Source organism: Ruditapes philippinarum, unplaced genomic scaffold (genome assembly GCF_026571515.1).
Source record: "Ruditapes philippinarum isolate M1 unplaced genomic scaffold, ASM2657151v2 ctg10698_1_1_1_1, whole genome shotgun sequence".
Lineage (NCBI taxonomy): Eukaryota > Metazoa > Mollusca > Bivalvia > Venerida > Veneridae > Ruditapes > Ruditapes philippinarum.
Window position 1 is genome coordinate 5,847 of NW_026864307.1, and position 25,142 is coordinate 30,988.

Here is a 25,142-nt window from a genome sequence, read left to right on the forward strand (position 1 = left end):
TTGTTTAGAAATGTGTTATGCTCAGATTCCCTTTATAATACATGGAACAGTCTGGTCAGTATCCCGGAATGCCCCATGAGGTCAGATTAGTCATGCATAGATAGAAGGAAGGGCAGATGGTAATCATTAGTGTTATCTGATCTGTGTGTTATATTCTGCTGTTTGCAGTATTTATTTATCCTGACTAAAAGAAACAAGTAGAGATTTTGATGCTAAAGCATCAAGTCGCCGGATAGAAAATGACTGCATTATCATAAATATAAAAAAAAATCTGTTTAATTAATGGTTCAGGTATAAAGAAAAGAGGAACAATTTATGTTGAGTAACTGTTAATTCACAATAAAACATCATATATGAAGCAAACTTGCTTAGCAATATTGTTAAGGAACTGCTATGATTAAGCAAGTATTTCGTACGTTAGTTTACGTAACTTATTATGATTTATGCTAAAGATTTTATTGATAGTATAGATCTCGATATTAAATTAATTAATATGTGGTTAGTATAGGACGAAGTTGTGACCTAGTAGGCCAAATTCGAATCTTTGAAAATCCCTTTTGCAGTTTTCATAAAACTATTTTTTGCGCTATCGAAAAAAATAAGCTATTTAGTTGAAATCAATATTCCTGTCGTTACATACGATAAAGTTAACGTTTAATTGCCTTTCAGTTCGATAAAATATTAACAAAAAGATATTTTATTAGTTTTCATTATTATGTGTCGTACCGTTTTGGTAACCTGCGCGACGGAATTTAACGAAGACGACGATTACCACTATTTATTTCAATAAATGTTGCTCTTTAGCATAAATCTATTTTGTGATGTTCAACCTAAACTAAACTATTGAACATTGACAGAAAGGGCAAAATTTAACCCTTTACCAAGATAAAATGAAAAGGTTTTGAAAATGTATTTAATTCTTTAATGTACTAATCCTTTCTAATAATATAAAATATGAAACTGATTAATGAAAGATAACTTTGTAATTATGCCCCCATTTCGAAGAAAAGGGGGTATATTGCTTTGCACTTGTCGGTCCGTCGGTCCGTAGACCAAATGGTTTCCGAGTGATAACTAAAGAACCCTTAGGCCTAGGAACTTCAAACTTGGTATGGTGATTGGTCATGATCAGTAGATGACCCCTATTGATTTTGGGGTCAAGGGGTCAAAGGTCAAGGTCACATTGACCTTGTAAGCAAAAACGGTTTCCGATCAATAACTAAAGAACCTTAAGGCCTAGGAACTTCAAACTTGGTATTGTGATTGGTCATGATCAGTAGATGACCCCTATTGATTTTGGGGTCAAAGGTCAAGGTCACATTGACCTTGTAAGCAAAAACGGTTTCCGATCAATAACTAAAGAACCTTAAGGCCTAGGAACTTCAAACTTGGTATGGTGATTGGTCATGATCAGTAAGATGACCCCTATTGATTTGGGGTCAAGGGGTCAAAGGTCAAGGTCACATTGACCTTGTAAGCAAAAACGGTTTCCGATCAATAACTAAAGAACTTTAAGGCCTAGAACTTCAAACTTGGTATGGTGATTGGTCATGATCAGTAGATACCCCTATTGATTTTGGGGTCAAGGGTCAAAGGTCCAAGGTCACATTGACCTTGTAAGCAAAACGGTTTCCGATCAATAACTAAAGAACTTTTAGGCCTAGGAACTTCAAACTTGGTATGGTGATTGGTTATGACCAGCAGATGACCCCTATTGATTTTGGGGTTAAGGGGTCAAAGGTCAAGGTCACATTGACCTCTTGGGTAAAAACGGTTTCCGATCAATTACTAAAGAACCCTTAGGCCTAGGAACTTCAAACTTGGTATGGTGATTGGTCATGACCAGCAGATGACCCCTATTGATATTGGGGTTAAGGGGTTAAAGGGCAAGGTCACATTGACCTTGTAGGTAAAAATACTTTCCAATCAATAACTTAAGAACCCTTAGGCCTAGGAACTTCAAACTTGGTATGGTGATTGGTCATGACCAGCAGATGACCTATTGATTTTGGGGTCAAGTGGTCAAAGGTCAAGGTCACATTGACCTTGTAGGTAAAAACGGTTTCTGATCAATTAACTAAAAACGCTTAGGCCTAGGAACTTCAAACTTTGTATGATGATTGGTCGTGACCAGCAGATGACCCCTATTGAGTTTTGGGTCAAGGGGTCAAAGGTTAAGGTCATGACCAGTAGATACTTGATAACCCTTATTAATTGTTTGATCACTGGGTCAGAAGTCATGCATAATAACCTTATCACATGACTAATTGGCTGCTGATAGGGGGCATACATGTTTTACAAACATATCTTGTTATTTATACATTTGCATCTAATTAGCCCCCATACCGTTTTCCAACTAGTATGTCTTATCAGCAATCTGTTACTATTAATAGATTCTATAACACTAACATACAACGTGTAGTCACGTGATTCTTACAATAGAACAGGGAGAATCTGTTTATAATTAAATAAAATAATGAAATATAATAGGTGTCATAAGATATAAAACAACCAGATAATTTAAATGTGTCATTTTTAATATCATTCATGATTTATCAATCATAAAATAGCAACGCTTGACACTTAGAAAAAAGTAAAAGTATCCCTAAATTCAATGACTGGTCCATAGGGATACGTTATTAATTCATTTTATGAAAATTGTAATGTTGCTTTTTAAGATGTCAATATTTGTATATTTCAAGTCAGGCACCACACCAGTTATTGTGACCTTGTGAAATTTTCCATTTGGCAACAAACAGGTGAAGTCATGGCAAGGGCGAAGGCATAAATTTTTGTTGTGTAACACCAATTAGAATTACAAGGAAAGTGTTTAATACATCAGGGTAGTTTGCTGAAAATTGCTCGAAAAAACTTACAAGAACTAATTGCAGACTTCCAAATCCTGATAGTTCAACTAATTCACTCTCATTACCTGTACTGTACAATGAGATATTGTGCTATTTTGTGTATTGGCAATATCTCGGCTCTACGAAGCGAGAATCTTACCCAGGACATAATTGTCTCAGATTCTAGCTTTGACATGTCAATATATCTTGACTACAAATCCTGACAATCATCAAACCTGGATAGCCCGGGCCCCTATAACACTTGATTTAGTTCTCTTTGTTCAGTGGTTGCCATTCAATCAGCCACTTTTTATCAACAATAAATCATTAAATGCATGCTTTTTATAACAAGAAGATTGATTTGAAAATTCTGATGTTAAGGGTGCAAAACCAGACCATTTTTACAACTACATGTAGACATAATGATATTAATCAATTCATTTGCAGAGTAACCATTAATGATTGAAACACTCCCTAGCTAGTAAGTAGGTAGTTGTTATTTTTCCCAATTACATTTTATAATGTTTCTGTTTATTCTACAATTTCAGATGCTTGTTTGAGATGCCAGTCAGAGAACAAACAAGATGATTGTGTTGGTAGGTAACTTTTACATTGTATTTTACTTAGATGTCATTTTAAAGAAGAACAAACTGTTATTAACTGCATTTCAGCCCACTAGATTATTTCTTTATTTAAGGTTTTACTTTTCTTTGTAAAATCACAGGCACTATTCTGTTAGGGTGATCCTTCAACTACATGTAGTATGATCTCTTATAACTACAAATGTGTACATGTTAATGTTATGTGAACATTTTAGAGGAAGTGAACTTAATTACATCAAGCAGTAACAAAACATACATGTACATTTCTACTGTTTTCAGGTTAAAACATGTCATTCCATGTTAAAAATGTCATGTGAACTTCAATCAATTGTTCTCTGTAAAACAATTGTTAATGTTATAAACAATATTTCATTAATGTAATGTACCAACTTATATATCGTTGAGAATGCTATAATGATCATAAAGAAAATCAGCCAATAATTTGATGTGTGCACTATTTTCTTTTGTAATCAAAACTTTTTGAGTCTTTATATATGAGCCGTGTCACGACAAAACCAACATAGTGCGTTTGCGACCAGCATGGATCCAGACCAGCCTGCGCATCTGCACAGTCTGATCAGGATCCATGCTGTTCGCTTACAAACTATTACAAATAGAGAAACTAATAGCGAACAGAATGGATCCTGATCAGACTGCGCGGAAGCGCAGGCTGGTCTGGATCCATGCTGGTCGCAAACCGATTATGTTGGTTTTGTCAAGACGCGGCTCATATGATATTTCAATTTCTTTATTTCAGTTGTATGGGGCGAGTGCAATCATTCTTTCCACAACTGCTGTATGACGTTATGGGTTAAACAGAACAACAGATGTCCCCTATGCCAGCAGGACTGGGTTGTTCAACGTATAGGAAAATAATCCGCTATAGTGTCATAATTAATCTTATATCAAAATAAAATCATGTCATTTTGGTGAAATCGACCGTCTATGGACTGAAGAGATTCTGATGGTGTTTTATACCTGTTGAGTTTCGCAGTATGAATATTTTAAGTACATGAAATGACACATGGAGAGTTTTGAATCTATCATATTATTCATTATACTACAATTGTATGTATCAAGTGAATAATGGAACTATTTATCTATATGAGCTGATGTCAAGATCAAGTTTTTGCTTTTGTATTACAAAAGAAATGAAAATATGACGTACATTTGAGGGACATTACTGACAACAGAAAATGCATGGAACAATTGGTTACATTAGTTTATGAAGATGTAATAGTTACGTTGGGAGAAAAGTTTTATTAATAAACATGTAAGCACAGTGAGAAGAAAGAAGTTAAGGCATAGATGTTAAATTTTTGGAAGTCAGAAGTACTTGGATCTTAATTTCCGGCATACAGTTATGTGGATTCTCGGGCGTTTTTTAAGTCCATTAACAGAAGTCTTGTAACAGTACATGTTACTCACAGAACTGTTGGTATTCGGAATTTTTGTTGGTGTCTACGTTCATCTGCAATAGACATGTAACATGCATATATTATGGATTGTAACAGTAAGACTTTTTAGGAACATGATAATTTGATAGTTACATTCAAATATGAAACAAAAGGTATAACATAGCGTAAAAGTGCATCACATTTTGTTTTTTTAGACTTGTTTAGTAAGCAAGTTGTATAAATTTATATTTTCTTATGTAAAATTTACATGTATGCCTTATTCCCATCGATTTGTGACCTAAATAAATGACTGGTATAAATACTTCCGCAAAGGACATACACCATAGTTTTCGGATGTTTTTAGAAGTAATTTAAAGTTTTTGAACTTTTAGATAATGAATTTATTTAACAAATGCACTAATTGCACTGTATGTATGTCTGATATTTGTTGTGCAAGTGCAATTTTTCAAAATAAAGAGTCACGAATTGACGAGAGAAAAGCATAATAAGGACCTTCTCTGTTGGTTTGATTTTTAAAAAAAAAAAAAGACTTGATAGATGTTTAAAAATGTAACATGTGCTTCTTAACAACTTGGAATAATTAAACATTCAAATTAATCAATGATGTTATGAATTTTCAAACGTTCACATATGAATCAATCTTAAGTTATTATTTAAATAAATATTATTCTTTTTCATAAATAAGGAAATTATAGTTGGATCATATTGATACATCTTACCGTGGAAATCATTTTTTTTTTTAATTTTATTAAAATATACTATATATATACTGAACCAAAAAGGAAACTTTTGCAAAGTATGTGCCAGTTGTTCAAGGGTACCACTTAGATGTACACACTTATATACATGTAGTAGCTTGTAAAACTCGTTTTGTTTGCAAAATCGATCAGCTAATCCACGTATAAAATCCCGCTGTGTATTCAACGTAAAAATCGAGTTACAAAAGGATTGAAAAACTGTACTAACATATCTGCATTCAAACTTGGAGAAAGTTTCTTTTTTGTTTCAGTATAGATACCAAGTCAACATTATAATGTAAGCAAATAAAAATTATACATTTATAATAGTGTGATTGACTGACCTTAAACACCAAAATTCTAAAATACAGCTACATTGTATTGGACTAGTCATAAAACAGATTGCAGGTCATATTGGATTCTCATAAACTACTGGTATATTTACCATACTGGCATGCGAGCAGTTCCCGTACAGAAGCAGTACCCATATTTTTCATTTAAACGCTTGATTTTCACATGCATTCTTCAAAAATTCATTTCAAATCAAGCAGATACATAAACGAGACAAAATCTAAGTGTCAGTTTGGCAGTACGTATAAAAAGTCTCATTTTAAATCACTTTCACCTGTGCGTTGTCAAAACGTGACCTTGTTTTATCTGGGGGATTCTGTCCTTGCGCGCATGCGCAAACATACTTACACGTGAGGCATGTTAAAGGGTTTTCCACTAATACCACCTGTTTACAGATAAGAAGGCAATGTGATGAAAACTTGTTTAATTATCAGAATTTTGACCAATATTACTATATAAAATAATTTTATGGCTTTGATGTGTAAAATATCATGCATACAAGCATGCCATCGCATGTGAATGCGTTGGGGGTAGCGGTACCGGGTAATAGATACACGCGTTTAGTCTACTTTCTATTCCCTGAATTACATCTATTTATCTCTTAGAAAATGGTCTGTTCAACAATTATAAATGAAAAATAGGTCCGGTATAATAAAATTATATAATTATAATGAGTTAAATTTTATGTACGGGAACTACTTCTCTTCATACAAAATAATGGGTAATTTCTGTACCCCATATGAGGCCTCATAACTAAGGGTTATTCTATGTTTAGAACATGATGGAATTTCCATGATTTGTGTGACGAGCCGAATATTAATGTGTAACATTCATATTTTGGTGAGAGAGCGTAATAAAAAATAATGTTTAAGTAACTACGATTTTTGTACGGGAACTGCTCGCATGCCAGTATGCACTGTAAGGGTTAAACCATACTGTTTGCCAATTTCAAAGTGACAGAGCATTGCAATGCCAACTGGTACACTGTAACTGTGGAATAAATTGTGATCTACAAGTAATTACTGTAAATTTACTAAATTTTACTACAGTGGCAATTTTATTTGTCAGTTAGGAACTTGTATGTTTTACATAAATATAGATTACATGTACAATGTATATAGGAATGAATACACATGCATTACTATTGATGTGATGTCTGGTTTTGTTCAGGATAAAAATATTTTCTATGGATAATATCTTTAGTTCAACTTTGTTGTTTGTTTTCAAATAAAATAACACATTGTGAACATTTGTTTTATTTGTTAATTATTTTACAGTTTTATATATCATTAGTTACAACACTCAGGACCAAATTTTAATTATTTTTCGATATAACTTTCTGTCATGCCAAATATACATGTAAACACAATCAATGAAATCCTTCAAGTTATTGTTATTAAACCTGTTAATAACTTAATGGAAAATTTGCTTGAATTTGCTTTCACACATTTACTCCCTGCCAATTCCTGCAATAATTCAGGTTTTAGCTGTCACTTGTGTAATGAACAGCATTAACCACTTGGTCATGGAAGGCTCCTCATCACTCCTGTATTTCATTCTTCTGTGCATATAGCATGTGTTTGACAGGACTTCATGTTTAAATGTTGAATTATCCTTAAGCAGATGCTAGGGGGCGTGGACGGTAGCTTGCACTTTTCAGTTATTCCATGAATTTGCTCAATCAAACCAAGCCTGAAACATTTTCAATTTTGCCGTTCAGGGTGTCCTTTAAGGATTCTGTTTATTATTCCCCTCTGAAAAATTTCGGCGGAGGATATAGAAATAGTCTCCGTCCGTCCGACCTTCCGTCCGTCCGACATTTTTGTCCGGAGCATATCTCTAAAAGTATTTGAGGTATCAACTTGAAACTTCATAGGTGGATAGACCTCATTGAGGAGGAGTGCAGTGCACAAGAATGATAACTCTACCTTGCATGATTTTTGAGTTATTGCCCTTTGTTATTTTTCAAAATTGATTTTTGTCCAGAGCATAACTCCAAAAGCTTATGAGATATTAACATGAAACTTCATAGGTGCATAGATCTCACTCAGGAGGTGTGCAGTGCACAAGAATGATAACTCTACCTTTCATAATTTTTGAGTTATTGCCCTTTGTTATTTTTCATACCTAATTTTTCACCTGAGTGGAGCATAACTCAAAAAGTGTTTGAGATATCAGCATGAAATGTCATAGGTGGATAGATCTTATTGAGGAGGAATGTTGTGTGCAAGAATGATAACTCTTCCCTATACAATTTTTGAGTTATTGCCCTTTGTTTTTTTTATGTTATTTTGTCCAGAGCTTATCTCAAAAAGTATTTGAGGTATCAACTTGAAACTTCAAAGGTGGATGGATCTCATTGAGGAGGAGTGCAGTGCTTAAGAATGATAACTCTACCCTGCATTATTTTTGAGTTATTGCCCTTTGTTATTTTTCAAAATTAATTTTTGTCCAGAGCATAACTCAAAAAGCCTTTGAGATATCAAAATGAAACTTCGTAGGTGCATAGATCTCACTCAGGAGGTGTGCACTGCACAAGAATGATAACTCTACCTTTTATAATTTTTGAGTTATTGCCCTTTGTTCTTTTTCATACTTAATTTTTCAATTCAATTTTTTTCTCAAAAAGTATTTGAGGTATCAACTTGAAACTTCATAGGTGGATAGATTTTACTGAAGAGGGATGCAGCACACAAGAATGATAACCTACCCTGCATTATTTTTCAGTAATTGCCCTTTGTTATTTTCAGCCATCAGTATTCACATAGGTTTCAAATCTGTAATTATTATAGCCATCAGTTTTCATTACCAAAAGACCTCTTAAAATGGAATTATTCCGCTCTACTACATATACATTCTTCCAATGAGCAAACACATTCAGCGGGGGATGGCCATGTTGACATGGCTCTTGTTCTATATTAGTAGTAAGTAATAAAAGAAAACTGGCAATGATATATCTTAAAATGCTTTAATTAGTTATCAGGTCAAGATATGAACGGAACAAGTCTAACAGTAAACATGTGTATGCAAAGAAAGGGAAACACAAAAATAGCTAACCTGAGCACCATTAGATTAATATCAAATGTGATGAATGAAATATTAACAAAGAAATTTTTTTTAAAAACCAGACTAAAGCAATTATTCAAGTACATAGAAAAATGACCAAAAATCATCATTCATGATTTCAGAATAAAGGCAAATCCCAATCCTGCAGGGTGTTCATGAATTTTTAAGAGATAAAGTTTAAAAATTCTATAGTTGAAATAAACATGTGAATAAAACCCACAAACAAGCTCATGGGAAAAACAATAATATCTAGAAAAATACATGATGATTATGAGAGAGAAACTCCTGTACAATTATCACATTATTTACCTAACATCACTTAAGACTAGACTGTTGAACAGTACTTCTCAAGGTAATGACAGCTTTTAAGTGAAAAATTTTACTTGATAAATTGAACAGGTATCATTCAATTAATCAAATCTATAGAAATTCAAATTTATCTGTAAAAATAATTTATTTCTTAAAGGAACATGCCTCCAGATTCATGCTAATTTTCATGAAAATTTTGAAAATATATTGTGAAGTGGACTAAGAAAGTAGTCTACACATTGCAAACGGCACTTTTAATCCACGTAAACTACCAAAAAGTGTAACACAGTAGAATTATAGTGATTGATACTGCAAAATCAGTCATTAATCGCACATAACATGTAGATAATTAATTCAATATTGAATCTTTTTACTTTTCTTAACATCATAATACATTTTTCTAAAGATTGAATTTCTTGAACTGGAGGCGTGCTGCTTTAAAGGAACTTCACTGAGGAAAAATTTCTAAAAATATAATTTAATTTCTTACTAAGATCAAATTGATAAGAGTTATGGGCCTTGGACAGTGACCTATTGTGCTCTTAAATAAGTGTGTGAAGTTTCAAGCCATTGCCTTCAGTAGTTTTGGAGATACCAACTTATATGCAAAACGTAACAAACTATGACAGAAAGACCAATGCAGACTTGAGTACAATAGCTCTCCCTATTCTTTGAACAGTCGAGCTAAAAATTAAATTCAGAAGATACATGGTTCAAGCATTCTATAGAATTTGTAATATTGCCAAGTAAATGTCTTTATCACAGTCAATTCACTCTATGATACAGTTATCTATATGAGAATTCAAATCTGCATTTGAAATACCCTTCTCAAAAACCTTACAACAGATTGGACAAGTCGCAGATTTATTCTCTTCCTCCTCTTTCTTTGTCTTCATTTTCTTCAATGTTGAAAACAGCGTAGCCTGTTTGGGCTTTTTGCTAGGCTGAGAGCTTGATGGATAGTCCAAGCTTCTCTTCTTTGAAGAACTGGTCGTAAAATATGAAGAGCTTGAAGAATCCATTTTAGAATTTGAGCTCGAATTACTACTGGTATCTTCAATTTCAACTTTCGTTACCTTGCATTCATTACTGTTATCTTCTTCAGATTTACTATCCAAGTCCATAGAAGAACATGCACTACTTGTTTCACCCACGTCTGCTCTTTTCAGAAAAGTTTCGTAACTTATTTCTTTTGTAACTTTTACTTCTTTTGTAACTTTTACTGTATCTAATTTATTGCCTACATTCCTACAATCGCTGCTTTCACTGCTTTCATTTTTGAGAGTTGAAGAGGTTTTAAAAAAGTTTTTTATGGTCACTGGAGGTTTTAGTGCCTTTGCTAAACATTTAGAATTAACTGGTGTGACATCCTGAACAACTGTTTTTTGAGTATCCGAACTTGATCCATTTGGCAGTTTATTTTGTTCCGATGAATTGGAATCATTTGAAATGACTGTAGTTGTATTTGGCATCTGGTAAAGTCCACTCGATGACTGGGATAGTCCATTTTGAAATGCAGTGGTACTGTTGGAATTCTGGGATAGCTGACTTCCTTGGAGTAGTCCACTGGTGCCAGAGGGTAGTCCATTAATGCCTTGTGACATCATGATTGCTTGGGAGAGTCCATTATACACTCCCTGACTAGATGGAAAGTACTGTGACATCTGAGGTTGCTGTAAATACAAGCAAATATTGCTGGAAACATATCAGAAATGGAAGATCTAATGATAAACAATGTAATAGTATACTAGTAACCCTGATTTTATGCAAATTTTACTATTCAGAGCCTGATGTATTACTATTAATCTTAATTAATAAAGAAGAAAAAAGTCTAGGGAAACTTAACACACAACAAGTAAAACCAGAAATGTGTTGATAGGACAAGAATGCCACTAATTCCACCACTTATTGTATGTGTACAGACAGACAGACAGAAAGACAGATAGCAGCAAAGACAGGCGATGGCGAATCAAATCTATGTGCCCCCCCCCCCCCCCCATTCCAGGCTTAGTGGGGGCATCTGAGGTGTCTTTGCATGAAAGTAAACTTTGCAATATATAAATTTCGGTAAAAATTTTCAAGCTGATATTACTCTGTTATGTATAACTTTCCAAAACAAAAAAGTTCAGGTTGAATAAAATGCTATAGCTAGCCTTGAATTAAATTAATTAAGGAAGACAAACTGCATTTATCCAGTAACAGAACTTCAAGCTGTATGTCCACAAAATTAATTCAGATTTGATTCAATCTAACACTGAAGGCACTAATCAGTGCATGACAATTACAGATTATCTGCTGAGAGTCTTTATACGAGGGTTGTCCCAAAAGTCCGTGACAAATTTTATAGCCCGTTCATTTTTTACGCCAATAGAAAATAATTCACACATATAACAGTTAAGTTTATTATTTAACATTACAACAAATCATTTACAAAAAAATTACTCTAGTTACTTAGAAATTTTCAGTATTAACGACATTGGTTTGAGTTGCCGGCGCACGTCAAATAATTTACATTTTGTTATGAATAGGCTGAAATTAATTACGTATATTTAAAAAATCTGATGATGTGTCTGCACAATGTCACGTTGACTTCATCTGCTGCTATGTTTAAATCATCTCTGAAAATTTGAGTTAAATAACTTAAGAAACGAAAAAGATAGGAATAAATGAAAATATCTCATATAAAATAGGAAAGTTAAAATGGCGACGTTCAAAGAATTTGCGGCGCAGTGAACAGGTCACTCAGGTTTCATGACTATTTCGAGATGACACATGTTACGATTTTCAACAAATATATCAAATAGAACAGTTTAGCAACATATCCTGAGCACTTGTGTACAAAAGGCATAAACGGAACCAGAGTTTTGCGCTACAAAAAGCGAAAATAAGGAAAACACGGATAGGAAGACCGATCTTCGCCGCCTATTTCCTACAGCTAAAAACAGGTGTAACGAGACCGGAAGTTCGCGTATAGCAAAAATTATTGTATGCCATCCAAACATTCAACAGACATTAACAACCACATGATTTAAGTCAGAAATTGACGATTAATGGGTACCATTATTGCTTTGAAAGCCATTGAGAGTATTCGAGAAAGGCGCCTTATATAGATTTAACACGGTCTTTGACGTTGGACGTGCGCCGCGATTCAGTTAGTTGCCATGGTGTTTATGGCATATTTTTGTTGTTTGTTGATTTTTTTCTATAAAAATTTGTGAAAATGATTAAATTATATGGGTTTATAACATATTAAAATATCAAATTCGTGCCTGTTTTATTTAGCTTTTAAACAATCTTGTCACAGAATATTGGGACAACCCTCGTATTTATAAACACTATTTCTGAATACAATTTTTCAAGCCATTTTTTTAGATATGCACCACTATGAAACTAAGAGATTCTTTCTTTTTTTTTAGTTGAGTTTTACATTAAACACTGTGAAGATCATATACGGCAAATTTCCAGATTCATTGATGGAGGAAGACCTGAGTAGAACCAATGTTCTGTAAACTTACATGATAGCTTCTTTACATGAAATAAACCAAAGCCCCTGGTAAAATTTAAGGCCGAGTATGTGGTTTTAAGTCAAAAACGCCCCTACACCCATTAAGTGATTTTACAGATAGAGCAAAAAAGCAACTTACAGATTGTTGAGCATTCTCTATAAATCGCTGTTCTTTCAGTGTTTTCTCCACCTCTGGTATGAGAATTTGTGGATATCTTATTCCTACTACACGTTCACCATCATTTAACTTTACTCTTACAACACGAATAGATGATTCTGTTTTACTGAAAATACAATATTGTAGACAATTAAGCATTACAATGCAATATTTACATGATAAGATATCATTTAAGTAAAGCATTTCTTATAAAATGAAGATTGGCAACTATCAGGTTTCATAGGTTATTCAATTGGTTATAATAATTCCCCAAGTCTCAGCTTACATTCAACTTGAGCTACATGTAATTAGATAAGATGCTTGAGCTCCAAGTAGGATCTTGATAAAGTATTGTAAAATCCACCCATTTAAACTAACTTATTGGCAATTTTGGTAAAATTTTGTTATATCAACAAAAGCCACATACACAATCAAAAATCTAGATAAGCTTATATTGATCTTTATATACCACTTTTGAATTTAACATTAAATGATTACATGTGAATATATCAACTGTAAATTAATGACAATGAATTTAGATAAAACTTGTATGCTACAAAGATTAACATCTCTCTCGGGTTGTTTTTGTTAATGAAATAAAGCAGTATAGCAATTAAGGAGGCATATATGTGGATACAAGATCAAATAAATAATATAGTTGCACTAATAATTTAGTGGTTTCCTACCTGAGATTCAGCTTGGTTGCATTGCGATTGAGTGTACTCTCCAGGATACTCATGTATGTAACTATACTACCACATAGAAGATGTAGACTATAGCAACGACTTCCAACTGTAAATCAACAACAATGAATTTTAGCATGGTATCTCCGCACATTATATTTACTAAATGAAATTAATACAAGCAATTATAAACATTACTAATGCTTATTCGATGATTATGGCATATAATGTGAACACTTTTTGCTATTTAAGAGCCGTGATTTGTACAACAAGCATGAAACTTACCTTTACAAAAGTCTTTATTCTTACAATGAGAGCCATGTACACAACTTGACTTTGTAGTTTCATACTGTTCTTTCCATCCTTTCTCTGAAATAATAAAATAATAAATTAAACCAAGGTTTACAACAGAATTGCCAACCAATGCAACTATGTGACTCAGAAATATTTTTGTTTATCAAATTTAGTGACATTAGAATGTCATATAAACATAACTGAAAGCTAAGCTAAATTATGAGTAACAGTAAATAGGGGTGTGTGTGGCTGAATGGTAACCTTGTCCTTCAATGTTATGGGTTCAAATCCTGCCAAAGACTTTGGATGCTTTCAAAAGGGGGAAGCTATCCAGCTAGCTTATTAAATGTAGTGGTTCTACTAAGTTCGCTTTCAGGCCTGACATGACACCCTGAGGGGCACATGAGGTCGGAAAGTTGCCATATGACCTCTACTGTGTTCTTTAATGACTGATGTATAAAATAACCTTACCTGCATCAGCTCTATCTATTTTAGTATATCTCTGCAACAGATCTGTTTTCTCCTCTTCAAAGAATGATAACCCTGTGTTTGGTCTGTGACAGATAGAACATAATGATTTATACATTGAATAAACACAACAAGCAAAATTGGTAAAGGTTTTTACATGCTGATATTTAAGGTTAAAGTTACGATGATCATCCCTTTCTAAACTTTGGAAACATTTTTCTGTATGTGTACTTTTTGTCTTTTTATGAAAAGGCCTTCTTGGCAAAGTGCTTGAAATTGTTGTCTTTGAATAATTTCAGTGTCTTTAAATCAAAGAAAGGAACAAGTTCTATTCCACATTAAAGCTACATATTATTTAAGTTCTATTCAGCAATTAAAAGCTATCCTTCAAGCTTACAGGAAGGTGTCACATGCTTCAAATCACATAATGAAGAGACACAATGCATAGGTCTCCACTAGTAAAACAACAATTTCACTGCATACCATTTCCATATTTATTGTTTGCATGACAAGATTTTATTTCATACCTTGCTATTTTAAACAGATGTGTGGAGTTCTCTTTCTGTGTAGCTAGAATAAATAGTTTCTTGCCCCATACATCTCGTCTGGAGATATAAAACCCATCTTGTTTCTGGCTGTGATTATCTGCCCTTGTTATAGCTTGTTCCCAGCTCATTCCGCGGTCTATGTTTAACTCCACTAGTCTAAGATAAAAAGACAGTATATTAAAATATAAATTCAATATGGAACGACTGTCTCACAAAGTTGTGGACAATGGCTGTACAACAAAAATATAACGCCAAAGCCTAAAATAATTTTGCACAAGTGTATCTCCATCAATAAGAAGGAAAATAAGACACATTATTTCAAGGAAGTATGCATACATTAAATGTAAAGCATCAATACAGGTCTGATATTTGCATATGCAGTCCATGCCAAAACTAATCATTTTTCAAGCCTTACAGATTATCTACAAAACAAGACTATTGTGATATGGAATTCATTGAATAATATATATATTAAAAGTGCTTTGCAATTTTGAAATGAATTACTGAAAGATGAAATAATGATGAAGTTGTGAAGAGAAATAAGCAAGACAACCTTGTGTCATAAATCTTGTGTCATAAATTGATTAAATAATACAGAAGTCAAGAAATATGCTAGAATGATTCATACCTGGTGGAAGTGTGACCTTTGTTGAACTCTTTGAAGATTTCCTTTGGTTTTCCGACCATCTCTACAGACGAGGCAGTTATATCCAGCATCCCCTCATTATACCTTAATATATCAGTTCAACACAGTTTGAAAATATTTTGACCTATTTCAAATCATAATCTAAATGTATGTTGTCATAATTTTGAAATATTTAACATCATTTCACACAATTAAGCTGTTTGGTCATCAAACAATACAAATGCTATTACTCTATTTCTTGCATATCAGACATTATTATCTACAGTTTACACCGGTGCTAGAAAACTCTGTCTTACACCCCCCATGTAGGACAAGTCGCGTGCTTTAAATGACGTCATTGACGCGTGCCTTTTATGAATGAATCTCGTTCTTAGGATGACGTCATTTTTCCGTTATGAATGAAGTTGTATGTTCATACGCTACTATAAGAAAAATGTGCGTAATGAGAATATCAGTTTTCATAATTTCTGTTCCGAAAATAATTAACATGTAATATGAAAGAAAAAGAATCAAACACCGATTTTTGGTACAGACGGGAATATCTAGCTCTCGGGTAACTGTTTAGCGGAAACTCGGCAGAGCCTCGTTACCGCTGTAAACAGTTACCCTCGAGCTAGATATTCCGGTCTGTACCGGCAGCTGGTGTAAGATTCTTATATTCTATTGACAGCATTTGTAAAAAACTTTACATGAGCTCCACTGAGGTATTAAAGCCTGAAACGTAAAATGTGTGGATCTTTTATTGATCAGTAAATCACTTAAAAGGGAAAATGTAAAAAAGATTATAAAGAAATATACTTGCAGCTAAATTGAAAACTGATATAAAGTATGATTCTAAGCCTAATTTTGAGTTAAAAATCTTGAAAAAAGTTATTTCCAGTTCTACCAACCTTCCCTCTTTCTTTGCATTATCTATACCAAGTTTCATACATTCTGTGAAGTAAGTGAAGATCTGAAAGTAAAATAAAAGCTTGAAACATTCTCCTGCAAATTTTGCTAAATTGATTTTTCCAGCTAGGAAAAAATTAGTTGAGGGACTGCAATATGAAAATACATCTAGATATTATTCCTAAATGTTTGAAATATCTAACATTAGTACCCAATGTAGGTTTGATTGCATATCATAAGTCTTTCCTGGTGGCATTCATATGTCATTATTCCTTCTACTTGGCATTCATAAGTCATTATTCCTTCTACTTCTCAGCATTCTAAAGTCAGTATTCCTTCTACTCAGCATTCTTAAGTCAGTATTCCATCTGCTCAGCATTCTTTAGTCATTATTTTTTCTACTCAGCATTCATAAGTCATTAATCCTTCTACTCAGCATTCAGTCATTATTCCTTCTACTCAGCATTTTTGTAAGTCATTATTCCTTCTATTCAGCATTAAGTCATTATTTATTAAGTAATTATTCCTTCTACTCAGCATTAAGTCATTATTCCTTCTACTCAGCATTAAGTCAATATTCCATCTGCTCAGCATTCTTTAGTCATTATTCCTTCTACTCAGCATTCATAAGTCATTATTCCTTCTAGTCAGCATTCTTTAGACATTATTCTTTCTACTCAGCACTTTTTAGTCATTATTCCTTCTATTCAGCATTCATAAGTCATTAATCCTTCTACTCAGCATTAAGTCATTATTCCTTCTACTCAGCATTCTTTAGTCATTATTCCTTCTACTCAGCATTTATAAGTCATTATTCCTTCTACTCAGCATTAAGTCATTATTCCTTTCTACTCAGCATTTTAAGTCAGTATTCCTTCTACTCAGCATTAAGTCATTATTCCTGCTACTCAACATTAAGTCATTAATCCTTCTACTCGGCATAAAGTCATTATTCCTTCAACTCAGCATTAAGTCAGTATTCCTTCTACTCAGCATTAAGTCATTATTGTGTCGCCTCTACGGAGTAGTGACGACATATAGGGATCACTTCTCCGTCGTCTGTCTGTCCGTCACAAAACTTGTCCGGACTACTCCTCATAAACTACTGGTGCAATTTCATCCAAACGTTACAGGAATGATCACTACCAAGTCTAGTTGTGTATATTGTCAGCAATTTCCGGTTCAATGATTTTTGTCAGAGTTATGGCCCTTTAATAATTTTTATTTTTTAAGTCTGTCCGGACTACTTCTCTTATACCACTAATGCAATTTCAATGAAACTTTACAGGATTGATCAGTAGCTCAAGTCCTTGCGCATATTGCACGAGTTTTCCGGATGAATGATTTTTGGCGGAGTCATGGCCCTTTGATAAAAAGGTGTTTTTTTCTGTGTGTTGCCAGATACACAAAAGCTTGTCCGGACTACTCCTCATAAACTACTGGTGCAATTTAATCCAAACTTTACAGGAATGATCAGTACCAAGTCTAGTTGTGCATATTGTAAGCATTTTCCGGTTCAATGATTTTTGTCAGAGTTATGGCCCTTTAATAATTTTTATTTTTAAAGTTTACCCGGACTACTTCTCTTACACCACTAATGCAATTTCAATGAAACTTTACAGGATTGATCTGTAGCTCAAGTCCTTGCGCAAATTGCACGGGTTTTCAGGTTGAATGATTTTTTGCCAAGTTATGGCCCTTTGATAAAAAGGTGTTTTTTTCTGTGTGTTGCCAGATACACAAAACCTTGTCCGGACTACTCCTCATAAACTACTGGTGCAATTTTATCCAAACTTTACAGGAATGATCAGTACCAAGTCTAGTTGTGCACTGTCCGTCTGTCACAAAACTTGTCCCAACATGAAATTGGCCATCATGAGGCGACAAATGTGATCACTGATCTTTCTACTCAGCACTTTAAGTTATCATTCCTTCTTCTCAGAATTTATTCATTATTCCTTCAACTCAGCATTAAGTCATTATTCTTTTTACTCAGCACTTTTAAGTTATCATTCCTTCTACTCAGAATTTAGTCATTATTCCTTCTACTCAGTATTAAGTCATTATTCCTTCTACTCAGTATTAAGTCATTATTCTTTCAACTCAACAGAGTTAATAAAACTTTCATATGTCTTTAGCTAATTTTTGGGTAGTTTCCCTTTGGTGTAAAATAATAGAAGTGTCACTCTACAGAGTGGTTTTCTGATATACATTGACTGTTCATCTGATTTAGTTTGTCAAATGAAACATTATTGTGTAATGATAAAAAGTAAATGAGGTTATTTTACTTGTTACATACCTATATACTTATGATACTTCTGAACCAAAATGAGAAAACCTGTAACAATAACTGACCAATATAACCTAACTTTACAACTTACCATGTTCTGTTTTTCCACACTTAGTCCAAGGATCCTGTTGAGGAATTTACTAACATCCCCAGTGTCCTTGTCTTTCAGTACAGGCCCTGATCTTAACATGTCAATATCTACCAGTCCCATCAACACCAGGCTAACCTTAAATCATTCAAGATTACATACTAAACAATACTAATGGTTTAAATGTGTTTCTTTTTTTGCTTGTTAGGTTTTATGTTGCACCAGCACAGTATAGGTATTATGGCCACATTCCAGCTTTACTGCTGGAGGAAGCCCTCAGGAGTCCCCTCTGTGCATTATTTCATGCTCAAACAGGTACTTGAGTAGAACCACCAAGGATCAGTAAGCTAGCTCGATAGCTTCCTCACACTAAAGAATCCAAAGTCCCAGTCAGGATTTGAACTCACAGCTATGAGGCCTATAGTTGTAAGTGTGACATGATCACTAAATATAACATAGAATCTATTCCATCAACCCATAATATCTTATCATTTGCCAGTTAACAATTAACAAATTTTCAATACCAGTAAATTTTACCTCAATATTTGCGCTTTAATTACAGCATCTATATGTAAAATAACTTCATGCTTGCATTGTTTTCCAAAGAAAGCTGCCACCCCCACTCACTCAGTTTTAAGAAATAATCAACACTGTTTAATATTCATCAATGGACTGTTCTGGGGTATCAGTAAGGAAAGGTAAAGTGGATCTGTGGAAATATTTTTTTTCAGTCCAGAAATGATATTTCTCATATAAATCTATGCGTTTCCAGTGCTAATGAGCAAGCTAGCATTTCCAAAATTATTGTCCTAAACTAACCTTTGTAAGATCAACAAATTTAAGCCTTAAAATTTACCTGCATATGTCTGTTAAATAATTCAAAATCATATTTGCCCCCAGTCAGCACATTTAATGACAAGCCAGGGACCATCTTTTTCTGAAAAATATAAAAAACAAACAAAGGGATATAAAACTACGCTTTAAGACTTAAGGTAGTCTTACTTTAATGCTTTCCCACCAAATAATTATAACATCAGCCAATATCATAGCAAATCGGTTATTTCCCATTTTTTTTTTTCATTTTTTTTCCATAAATATTAGGCATTAGATTATTTACAATCACTCATCCTTTATCACTACATACGGTTAAAAACTATTGACTCAACCAAAGATTGTGAAAAATAACATTCCATAAATTACAATTTTATTTTGATATTGGCTGATATTAGAAATTTTTTGGTGGGAAAGCATTACAGTGAGACAACGTTAAGAAAGACATGTGACTAATGTGAAATGAGACATAAACTATGACTACAGTAAAACCTCCACACAGTGACCCTCTGTATAGCAATTACTTCTATACCTCTGGTGTTATTTTATGGTGATTTCTGTAAACCATTTTCCGAAGTTTAAACCTTCAGTTTGATCTAGCTACTGATAAGTATGTTTCTGTATTTATGTATTTAAGTGCAAAATTCTTCAGCTAATATTACTAAAACCAGCAAACATCTTGAAAACAATGTTTCATTTGACATTATATAAGCCATTTTAACTATCAAAATTGATAAAACAGATTTTTATGACTACTATAACTAACATCTTTGGGTATAGTACCAGTGTCAAAGAGTTAATACAGAATTTTTTATCTGTCTGATATAGGTGTGTGCATGTTGCAACTAGTGTGCACCTTTTCATATCTTAAAGTCAGTAAGATGGTTAAACATGCATTTAAAGTTTACTTTGTCGCTATTTTTAAACTATTACTTTAAATTAATTTTATCGTTAACAATAGGAACTAGTATACCCACCTCAGACTTCTCTATAACCCCTAAAAATCATTAAAAACATAATTAAGCTGACTGGCTATCCATAATACCGAACTATATATTCTACAATATTTCATAATATATAGTATGATATTACAAATAGTCTGTAACTCGATAATTTTTTATTGATTTATAATATGTTTTAGATGATTTTATTCATTTTATTTTATTTATTTTATAAATATTTTTGGGGGGTTGTAGAGATGCCAGAGGTGGGGGGAACCTGTGAGTTCCTGACCTGGCTACATTCTGTACACCTGTGATTATAATATTAACTATTGAGTTCAACACTACATGAAGTTTATCTTTTTCACATATCTTCCCACCAATTATCTTATATTATTCATGGTTTCGTTTTGGGTTGTTTCGGTTTGTTTTTTTCACACACAAAACTATAATAGTAACATTCTATAACCTGACCTATACTTTTAAATGTATAACAGACATGTTTTATCACCATGCCCCTCTTCATGTATACATTTACTGTTATCTGATATCTCAAAGGGTAAAAACCAGAATGTTAAATACCATAATATCTCCAAAATATGCTCTCATATTTTTGTTTATATTTTTATTTTTTTTACAGGTCACATAAAAGAATCCAAAGTCACTGTTGTGATTTCAATGTAAAGAGGAGAGGAGGTGATTTGAAGTCAACAACCTTCATTAACCACTCTGTCACAGATACCACACCTCATACTTGTATACAACAAATGAAACTGTGGGACTATTAATTAGTCTCTGTTTTTAGTATGAATAAAAACACAAAATCAAAGAATTGATGATAATTTAGTTTATGCGTTTGTGTTTGCTTGTGCATGCTTGATAAATTGTATAAAGAAGGCACATTTTAGTAAATAAATTATAGTACAGCAAAAAATATATCTGAAGTTTATCATATTGATTTTTATAAGAATGGCATTCAATAAATGTTTAATCCATCAGTTAGAGCCTTCATACTTGTTCTTTCAAAAACAATGAATTTTTTTTTTTTAAATAATTACTGTATGTCACACAATTGGGCCATTTTTACTGCATGAAATATTACTTCAAAAAAAATATTCAGGACTAACATCATGATAAACTATATTCATAAAATCAGGTATTTTTATGTATATTTACATGATTGCAGTGCATGAAAAGATTGAAATACCTGATAGTGTATTTGACAAAATTTCAAAAATACCCTTTAAGTGTGTTTCATACCATGGTACATATTGGCAGATGCTGCATTGCCATATACTGGTGTATTGCTTCTTTTTTGTTTTTGTGGGATTGGGTTTAATGTTGCACATACAATAGGTCATAATAATATTATAGCGGCTTTACTGGTGGGTGAAGACCTCAGGTGCCCTTCTGCGCATTATCAAAGGCATGAACGGCACCTGAGTAGAACCACCAACATTCCATAAGTTAGCAAGCTAGACTATGCTTCCTCACACGAAAGGGTCAAAAGTCCCTGCCAAGATTCAAACCCCAGTGATAAGGGGCAAGTGTTTTGAAGTCAACAACCTTAACCACTAGGCCACACATAAATGTCAATGATTTCTGAAGTGCTTCTATTAGATAACAAACGGTATGACGGTAAATCCAGCGGAAACTCCATATCACCTCAGGTTATTACACTGTTACTAAGAATAGCAAAATTCATGTGAGTGATGCACAAATGCAAAATTTAATCATTTTAAGTTTAATCTTATATCAAAGACACAGCTAAATTCTATACCTAACAGCCTGAGGCAAAGTTAAATTGTTTATGTTAATATTCAAAGTATTTGGACTATACAACTAGATACTTACATGCAACATTAATTCATAAAGCACAGTAAGTTCTTTTTTTATTTATTTAATATTTCATATTAAAATGTATTCATTTGACTGTTTCTTTCTTAATTTAAATATCCTTGAAGAAATTAACCTTGAACAGAAATAATAAGCCATTAGAATGATTCAGTTGCTTAATTTTCATGAAAATTTAAAAAGGGTATTCAAAAGTAAAATATTGTGAAGGGAAGAAAGAAAGAAATTTACACATTGCAAACGGCACTTACAATCCACGTAAATTAATTACTGACAAAAGGTCAAAATATGCAAAATATTAGCAAATATACTGTGGATAGTCACTCAGTGGAATATTGTAAATTATAACTCTAATCTTAAATCTTTTCACTTTTCTTAAAATCTCACTATATTTTTCTCAATTTTGATTTTCTTGAAATATTTCGGCTTATCTGGAAGCATTAAAGGGACTCCACTGAGGTTTTTTTGACATGACGGGATTGGAAATAATTTTTCAAGATAAAATAATGTTATAATTATGATGCAGGTCTTAGCCCAATAACTTGTGTTTCAGATAATTTTTTCAAGCATAATCATTCTCATTGTGAGAAATGGTTTTCACTCATATCAGGCTCACAATTGCACAAAATACGATTTTTTAAATTTATTTCTTAGTATAATTCTAATTTATCTTTTGCATATTTTTCTGTTTTAAGTGCCCGGTTGATCTATTCAAATTTTATATTTTAGGATTTTGGACTTCAGTGGAGGTCCTTTAAGTTCAGCATGCACTTATGTTCAGTCTGGCCAGAGTCTACACTAATGGTTTATTTTGTCAAAACATTTTGACATGCCAAAGCTACATTCTGAGATATTTTTGTTCTGGTTCAGAATTTAGTCCAACTAATTGTTTCTGCTTTTTCAAACACATCCTGTGTCAACTAAATTCATTCACAGTAAAGTCTACATTTAAATGCTCAACATTTGCTTAATCAGGTTTTCTTTTCACTTACAGATGGTAATGGCCTGTAACCATGAAGAAAAAGAAATTTGAAGGTGGATTATCTGTTCAGTTTAGCACAGCATTGGATGAGATCGGTTTTGGAGAGAAAGAATCTCTGAAGAGGATTTATTCTATGAACAAACTGTCTGAGGCAAAGAATGTTGCCAACCAACAATCCTCAGGAAAAAACGACTGCCACATTGAAAAAAAAATTGTTGGGAGTCAATGTGATGGAACTGGATTTAATCACTTTAATGACTTAGATTTTCTTGAAATTGATAACAGAGTACATGTTTTGTGTAAATATGAGAAACATTGCACAGAATTTGCAAATGAAACAGTGACTTTCCAGGCAGATGGGAGAAAATCTCCACCTGGATACGTTCCTCTCAAACTTTTAAAAGGTAAAGATGAAACTTACAAACAGCTTGAATATGCCCTTGTTGAAAGGGACAATGAAACATATCTTTCTAGTGATAATTATCTAAGTAAAAAGGAAGATCTTTCCCAAAACAGCAACAGATGTGACTGTCAGATAATTCGACAGCTTTCTCGTGCTGGACCTTCCATTCCAAAACACATCAAACAGAATCCTTTAGCAGAAAGGATTCTGTCAGACTTAAATTTAAAAGATATGGACACAGACATTGTAAGTGCCTTTCCATGTGATGCAGGACCCATAATGGAAGAATGGAGCTCGAGGGAAAGAAAAAACGGATGGCCAAGTAAAGAGACAATTTCCCATGTTGCAAAGCTTCAAGCTCATGTGGTGCCAGTTGGTCAGCGGGGAAGCCATAACGAAGACCTCCTATGGAGAATTTGCTTCACTCTTGGTGAGCTACATCTCGTACAAAATTTCAATAGCATCCAAAGAAAAATATTTGTGTTGATGAAGCTAATAGCAAAACATTTCCTGAAACCAATATGCAATGACATAAGTTCTTATGTCATTAAAAATGTCATGTTTTGGATTTCAGAAGAAATTCTTGAAGAAGAGTTTCATGAAGAAAATTTTGTAGAAATACTTCGATACTCCCTATCATTTTTGTTAAAGGCAGTTAAGACAAAACAATTACAAAATTATATGATACCATCAAGGAATCTATTTGCGGGTAAATTTGAAGACAATGATCTTTGCATCCAAGAGCTTACAGATGTGATATCAAAGTATATTAATAAACCAGAAACACTTCTGCACGATTTGGAACCGATCTTCTCCGATTTGAAAATGGGACACAAGATCGAAACTATCGAGAGAAAAATTCTAGACTCTTTATCAACAGACGAGCTTGTAGAAATGTACGTGCAAATGAATAATTGCAAAACACCAGAAAGAATGATACATCTTAACATTCTATACAAAGCAATTCCATTTTGGAACACCGACATATCTGGGGAAATATTGTGTTCCGAGCCTCTATGTAACACCAATATTAACAATTTTCAAAACCATATCCAACACAACAACAATAATGTTTTAGAAACATGCCTGAACAAGAGTTCAAGTTTGTCACTAAATATGTCAGATGTCACCATGACCCATGGCGACAGGAATCTCTTTTTGTTTTATCATGTATTTGTGTTTTTACCACACTGCTGTATGTAATCTGCTGGAAACTGTCAAAATAAGTCATTTTG

General features: G+C 33.3%; 3 protein-coding genes across 3 annotated transcripts; 2 read left to right on the forward strand and 1 right to left on the reverse strand.

The window, feature by feature from the left end:
* Positions 1-3,394: 3,394 nt before the first annotated feature.
* Positions 3,395-4,348, forward strand: LOC132725142 (RING-box protein 2; the record flags this gene model as incomplete). Its single annotated transcript, XM_060710230.1, is given in 2 exon segments — positions 3,395-3,442; positions 4,206-4,348. Coding segments are annotated over 2 exon segments (167 nt in total), but the record flags the coding sequence as incomplete, so codon positions are not given.
* A 5,736-nt stretch (positions 4,349-10,084) lies between these two features.
* LOC132725143 (uncharacterized) lies at positions 10,085-19,815 on the reverse strand (the record flags this gene model as incomplete). Its single annotated transcript, XM_060710231.1, is given in 10 exon segments — positions 10,085-11,002; positions 12,974-13,118; positions 13,678-13,783; positions 13,960-14,043; positions 14,440-14,522; positions 14,964-15,140; positions 15,613-15,714; positions 16,521-16,582; positions 18,900-19,034; positions 19,753-19,815. Coding segments are annotated over 10 exon segments (1,860 nt in total), but the record flags the coding sequence as incomplete, so codon positions are not given.
* Positions 19,816-22,028: 2,213 nt separating this feature from the next.
* Positions 22,029-25,121, forward strand: LOC132725144 (uncharacterized). The gene is made up of 2 exons (XM_060710232.1): positions 22,029-22,547; positions 23,517-25,121. Exon 2 carries the CDS (start codon positions 23,536-23,538, stop codon positions 25,108-25,110), a length of 1,575 nt encoding a protein of 524 aa, XP_060566215.1. The 5' UTR covers positions 22,029-22,547; positions 23,517-23,535; the 3' UTR covers positions 25,111-25,121.
* Positions 25,122-25,142: the final 21 nt, after the last annotated feature.

Bases quoted from the DNA above. Each gene is read 5' to 3' on its own strand.
- LOC132725144 (XM_060710232.1), top strand. From the start codon at position 23,536: ATGAAGAAAAAGAAATTTGAAGGTGGATTATCTGTTCAGTTTAGCACA.